At 35.8% G+C, this 7204-nt stretch overlaps 1 protein-coding gene across 1 annotated transcript in view; it reads right to left on the reverse strand.

The window, feature by feature from the left end:
• Positions 1 to 7204, reverse strand: part of NKAIN3 (sodium/potassium transporting ATPase interacting 3) — a 578505-nt gene that overhangs the window by 277093 nt on the left and 294208 nt on the right. Inside the window, exon 4 of the mRNA XM_042780767.1 lies at positions 1500 to 1697. Within this exon, the coding sequence (XP_042636701.1) occupies positions 1500 to 1697 (198 nt within the window). The remainder of the gene's footprint in view (positions 1 to 1499; positions 1698 to 7204) is intronic.

Raw genomic sequence — 7204 nt, forward strand, 5'->3', positions numbered from 1 at the left:
TTTTTTTTTCTTTTTTTCCTAAACTAAATCAGAGGCTTCAGCTGCTTGAAAACTGAGACCCAAATGCTAACAGTTTTACTACAATAGATTCAGGAAACAGTGAGATGTTACTGAGAAATATATGAGAAAAAAGTAAAGGATCATACAGACAACCACTCTCACTAGTTTTCTGACTAGAAATGCCACTCTCCTTCCCAGGGATAATCCAGATGATCCAGAGCCTTCCACGATTGGAGTTCTTACCACAAACGACAAAATGTCAACACTGCCCAATTCTTCATCAGTGGAACAAATTTTTATGATTTGTGTTCTATTTTATGAATGCATATGCATATTAAAATATATCTGTAAGTTTATATGTATTGTTCCCAAATCCCAAAGATGACGAAAGATCAGATTTATAAAGATACTGATAATAAAGGGCAATAATAGAGGCAATAATAATAATAACAATAAGAGTTGTTCAACTTATATGAGGACCAACTTATGATGGAGAGTTGTTGGAACAAAACCATGTTGTAAGTCAGGGACTACCTATATAGTAAGTGATAGTAAAGATTTCTGGAAGTTCTTTCTAGAATAATTCTAAGGTACTTTCATCATTGGAAAAAACCTTTTTATATAATTTATTTGTTTATTATAAACATTATATATTTATAATAAATTATTATATAAAATTATATCTTTTTATTCTGACTCTAACTCTAACCGGTTGAGCAGATGATCTGAGTTGGTTAATTTGTGTGAATACTATGGTTGAGAATGGCTTTTTGTATATTGACTCAAACAAAATGCCGTGTTTTTATTGTTTCACAAATGAACGGCATCTTTGATGATGTTATACATCTTAGTAAATATTATTTAAAACTTTAGTCAATTGTGGGTAGGACAGCCTGGTTGAAAGAAATTAATATGAAGAAACTGCTGGTATACAAACCTTCTGTGGTTCAATCAAGCCATATTTCCCTTCTCTGTTTTTCCGTAGGAGACTGTATCCTAACACCAAGTTTTTAGGCACTGAAATGGCTAAGACTTTCTGGAGGGATTTGTTTTTAAAGGAATAATACTTGAAATGTGAGGTTTATTAGATTAAGCAAGCCACTGTCCATTTGAACAAGCCACTGGGTATGACTCCATCCTTTTTTCCCTGGGTCAAATGTGCATTAGCAGAAGATTGTGTTAGTAGTAGAAGTAGAAGAAGTGCATTTGCAGGAGAGTCTGAGGTAGTTAATACACCACTTCCAAGGAGATGGTGACACTATCCCATTAACTGGTTTGGACTTGGTTCTGAAAACAAAGTATTTGGATGTCATGAGGAAAAGAAGTAACCTGCTATTAAACATAACTAATGATACCATAATTGCTGCAAGTTCTATAATGTAGAGTCTTCTCTGCATGTTTACTACATCACTTAGCACTGAGTGTAGATGGAAGGATTAGATATAAAATATTGGTTAAGGAGAGGCCTGGTCAGACAATGACACAAGAATGACACTTACTGAGAGTAGTATTTGGACGGCACTGTGGATGACCTCCAAGTACTGAAAGTCGACCATGCAACCTGTGACAGAGACATACGTGTAGTCATCCATCATCCCGTGAGCTGATGGGGGCAGCACTCTTCGAACACAGCCAGGCCCATGTTCCCTCCACCATGACCGGTGAACGGAGATGTTAAATGTCATTAGATCTGTGTCCTAGGTGGGCAGGGAGACAAGAGCCAAATGAGACTATTATATTACATAGCATCTTTAACTTAGAGCATTGGAAAAGTTCAAGATAAATAAAATTTTGAAATAACATCAATTTCAAATGACTCATATACCCATACCTTTGAGTAATAATTACTCAACTTGAAGGCACAATACTTTAAATAATAATAATATCTTAAAGTTAGCACACATCAAAGATCCAGAGATGAGATCTTCCACATATTCTTGTTTAAAAAAGTTTTTTTTTTTTTTCATTTTGAAACTTATTTTCTGCATTTTCTTATTGCTGCATCATCATCATCTATATCACCATTATGAGGTAATATTTATTGAATGCTGTATACAGGATAGACATCATTCTAAGTGTTTTTCATATATTACACTTACTTCTCACTTATCTGACATTTTGCATGTACATTATCTGTATTGTATCTGACATTTTGCATTTACAATAATAGTAAAAAATCTACTATTAAACTGTTTTATGCATTAATCATGTACCCCTGGCAGTAATGAACGCTGAGTTGCAAAGCAAAAGTAACACTGGACATGATGCTTGACATTATGTTTCTTGGTTCATGATTCTCAATGATTTGGCAGTCATGTAATGATATAGTCTGGTAGTTAAGTAATGATGTAATTTGGCAGTTATGCAATGATTAATTATCTTCCATTTTGTGATCTGATGTGGTCATCCTGCATTTTTGCGTAACATTGATTTTCTCATAACAACGTGTACTTTGGAATCTAACCCTGTCAGTAAGTGAGGAGTTCGTGTATATCCTTTAATGTTCACATGGGCACCCCCTCTTACAGATGATGTGAGAAGGTGAATAATGGTCCCCCAAAATATCCATGCCCTAATCCTTGGAACCTGTAAATTTTATTTTATAAGGTAAAAAAGAATTGTGCAGATGTGATTAAGGATCTTGAGAAGGGAGATTATGCTGGATTATATGAGTGGGCATATACATGCAATCATTTGTATCCTTATAAGAGAGAGGTAGAGGGATATGTGAGACAGAAGAAAAGGCAATATAACCAAAGAAGTAGAGATCAGAGTGATGTGGTCACAAAGCAAAAAATGCTGGCAGACACTAGAAGCTGGAAGAGGTAAGGCAAACATCCTACCTAGAGCCTCCACATGGGGCACAGACTTGTCAACATCTTGATTTCACCCCAGTAAAATGGATTTTGGACTTTAGCCCTTGGAGCTATGAGAGAGTAAATTTCTGTTAAGTCACCAAATTTTTGGTAATTTGTGACAGCATCTTTAGGAAATGAATACATATAAGGCGGAAAAAGAAAGTTAGGCACAGAGTGGTAAATTAACTTGCCTAAAGAAGCACAGATAATTGGAGGTGGAGCCAGGATTTGCTTTTATGCAGTCTGTAATTTTACCCCTGATACTATACTCTCCCATTACCTGATGTGTTCTCTCAGCCCCTTAAAAGTTCTTGTACTGTGAAGTCCTTCCCCAGGCAAGTAAGCTAGGCCCTTCCTTCTAATGCCAGAAAAGGTCACTATAGCTAACCAAAAGAACAAAGAATGCAACATCTGACTTTTCCATACCAAAATATGCTTTCAGAGCTCCTGGCAGAGACAACAGCCTTGAAAGGCATGGTTTCTAGTCTTCAAGAAAAGCCCTTTAGTAATTTTGGAGTACCAGTCATGTGGATGAAGATCATAATGTTTTTGTCACACTAGATCAAAAAGATTAGATGAGCAATCTGACCCTCAACTCCAAAATTAAGTAAAGTTTACAACTGCTGTATGGAGCAGGAAGGACGAGATGGATAATGTAGAGAGGACTAGGGGCCTATGGACCTGCAGGAAATGGAACTAAGTATAGGGAAGTTATGGACCCAGGAGCAGAATTATCATTGCTCATTTCCCAGCCTACACTCTGAGAAAGCTCTGCGTCATCAGTGCCAGGTAGTATGTTGTAAAGTGCACCATAGGTGGCCTTCGCCGAGAGTCAATCCCAAAGTCCTCCATTGATTTTGCAGCTTAAATGACACACACCTGTGAATTCTCACATTTCTTGAAGTGGTCCTTATGTTAGCAGTCCAGGACACACATAAGAGCCTGAAATTGAAGTTGGAACTCTGAAAATATGGGGAATATTGGTATGAAATGGAAACCCCTGAAGTGTTTCATGGTTGGGACTGAAAGTAACCACTTCAAGATCTCCCTGAGCAAGGACAATGGTGAAAGTCTCCCATTACATTCGGTTATGTATGGCAAGTGCATCATATGATTAGAAATATTCCCAGTTCACTTTAGTAGGCAAAGTGAAATGCAAAAACACATTTTTAGATTTTCCTCAGCTCATGGAATTCATGGTACAGTTACAGAGAGTGCCTCCAATTGTATTGATAATAAAGCATTCCACCTTTTTTTTTAGGTTGTTGATTCACTACATGTTCAGTTACCTTCACAGTTACAGCACTTTATTGATAATAAAACATTTTACATGTTTTTTTTTTTTTTCTTTGGCGGTTGGGTTGTGGCATGTATTATTTACAGTTGCCCTCTGAAGGAAAATATTATAGAAAAATAATTGCTTTCGCTAGCAAATTCAGTTTAACACAAAGTAATTTAGCTGCAGGCAAGCTTCAGAGAGGCACACTGATTCCTCTTTTCCCGGTCATTGGATTTAATCTCTTACAGTTTGTCTTGATCACTACAGAAAAACTATTATTTCTCATCTTAATAGAACTCATTAGAATGAACCAGCATGATCTCAAAATTCATAGCGAATTTTTGTTCTTTAACCATTCTTACACAGTGTCCTTTTCTACCACAAAACTATAAGTTCTCACAATATGACTTTGACTCAAATTTATGTTATACAACAAAACAAAGGTGAATTTATGAACTACTGATACGTATCTGTTACACTCATAAAGTCTCTCAATGTAGTTCTTGCTTAATTTATTGCCACTAGAATATATTTATAAACTTTAGTATTCTTTTCAATGACCATATTAAACTTTGAATGAGAACATCAATAGCATCAAATTGCATTTATATTTCAAACTTCTTATTTAAATTTGTTGTAAAATTTTAAGTTTGTGTCTGATTTGTATCCTTTTCAGTAGCTAGATGTCAAACTCTTTTAAAAATTGTAACACGTGGCTCAATTTTCTATACATGGCACATCAGAGGAAATGCAACACAGATAATTAGATTTTAATTCCCATAGCAAAGTTCATAGTTTTGAGATACATGGGTTAATGCTAAAGTATAGATCAATCGAGCAATCTTAAAACAATTTTGAGTGGCATAAAGGTCATTTCTCTTTTACTTCTTGGAAAGCATATTATAGGATAATTTATGCAGACCATGGTTAAGAAAATTGGCAATAGATACATTTACCAGGAGTTTAGAATGTAAAAGATTCAAACAATATTGTTTGGATTTATGTTATTGTATGTGGTTCCCAAGGAAAAGTTTGTAAAGCAAGGAAAAAGAGAGTAAGGTGTTAAATTATGAATATTAACTGTTATGAAATGTGTTTTCTTAGAGAGAGAAGAGAATCTAGAAAATGAAATCAAGTAGGAGGGTTTGGAAGGTTCCAGGACAGCCTGTAAAGAGAGTGTCAAGGCCAACAGAAGAGGGAAATTCAAGGACATACTCTGAGTCTCCTAAAAGAGACTATTGAATGAATTGATTAGTGAGACAATGAAGACCTGACAAAATGAAATTCCAGAAGAGTCGTGAGAGGAAAACCTGGATTACAAGGAATTAAGAACACTGACAAAAGAGAATTTGGTGTATAGACTGTATTTCCATGAAATTTCGGAGTCAAGGTACTGAGAGATGTATGACATTGGCTTGAAAAGTTAATCCTCTCTATTTCTACTAATGGACTCTCAACTACTAATAATAAAGATCAATAATAATAGTAATAAAGATCAATTTTAAAAAAATTTCCTTTGTTGTGGCATAAAGGTCATTGAATTCATTTTTATATATCTATCTGCTTTTTTGTTATTTGACTTTTTTTTTTTTTATCATAACCTAGTCCACAAGTACTTAAGAAACTACATTTTGCTCAATTCTAGAGTGTTATCATTGGATTTATATTTATGCAATAGAATTCATGTCAGTTTAAACTCATTTTAAAATGTTTATTCATCTCAGAATATGAATTTAAAGAGTTAAAACAACTTTCTTACATTTCTAAATATTTTCTCCTCAACCAGACATTAAAAATTTCAAGGAATATTGTGGAATATATTTAATAAAGAACAGACACTTTGCTTGTGTTAATATATATTAACTATGTAGAGCCTGCAATGAAAGGTCTTCGCATCAGTTCTAATATATCAACTATTATATATTATTTTCCTATGTTAAAAACACCTCCTATAGACAGGCTGGGAGCTCTGGGAGCATAGTGCCTAAGGCACTCGACTGCTAACCAGAAGGCTGGCAGTTCAAACCCACCAGCCACTCCTCGGATGGAAGATGGGGCAATCTACTTCCGTAGTGATACTGCCTCGGAAACCCAAGGAGGGGTCACCATGAGTTGGGTCCGACTCGATGGTACATAACAACAACAACAATAGACAGGCTTAAAAGGTATTCAAGCTTCCATTATGAAATGTCTGTCATTTGCTCTTGCTTTCTTAAAGAATCCTTCCTACAAGCCATAAGCAAGTCATAGTTACTTAGGCCTGTGTCATTAGTGTTAAGTATGAAGACATTTCTGAAGTCTGCATGGGGTGGAGGGTGGTGAAGAAAAATTGAACATTAATCATTTTGATTTCCTGTTTCTCAACTTTACAGCTAGGCGTTTCTGGCATTTTTCAACCAATTGATCATAAGCCAGAGGCAGAGAGAAAAGTGAACAAGTTTACTGTCTTCACTCTAGAGCTTAGTTCTCTAGATTGGACCACTTCAGGAAGCATAGGTGTCTAGTCTATCCATTCATCTATCCATCCATCCATCCATCCATCCATCCATCCATCCACCCATCCATTCAACAGATATTTGTGGAGTTTCTAATATAAGTTAGGCATTGAGACTCAAGAGTTAACATAAGAGATGACATCTTATGGAACATAAATTTTAGTGGAGTAGACAGAGGGGCTGAAAAGGGTAAAATCAAGGGTGAGACATATTTTGGAGACAGCATAACATGTGAAAGAAGCCCTGGTGGTGCAGTGGTTAAGCTGCTGACTTAAAGGTTGGTAGATCAAACTCACAAGCTGCTCCATGGAAAAAAGATGTGGCAGTCTGCTTCTGTAAAAATGGCAGTCTTGGAAATGCTATGGGACAATTCTACTCTGTTCCAGAGGGTCAGTATAAGTCAGAATTGACTCTATGGCACACAACAACAGCAACATAGTATGTGGAGATGAGAGGAAGTATTAAATGAAGGCTGACTCCTAAGTTTCTGATTTAGCAACAGGGGAGATAAAGTGCTGTTTTAGAAGATGAGAAAAACTGGAGAGAAGGTAGTGTTTGTGGTTGTTGTTGTT

Source organism: Orycteropus afer, unplaced genomic scaffold (genome assembly GCF_000298275.1).
Source record: "Orycteropus afer afer isolate SDZICR_OR568_19922 unplaced genomic scaffold, OryAfe1.0 scaffold00060, whole genome shotgun sequence".
Taxonomy (NCBI): Eukaryota; Metazoa; Chordata; class Mammalia; order Tubulidentata; family Orycteropodidae; genus Orycteropus; species Orycteropus afer.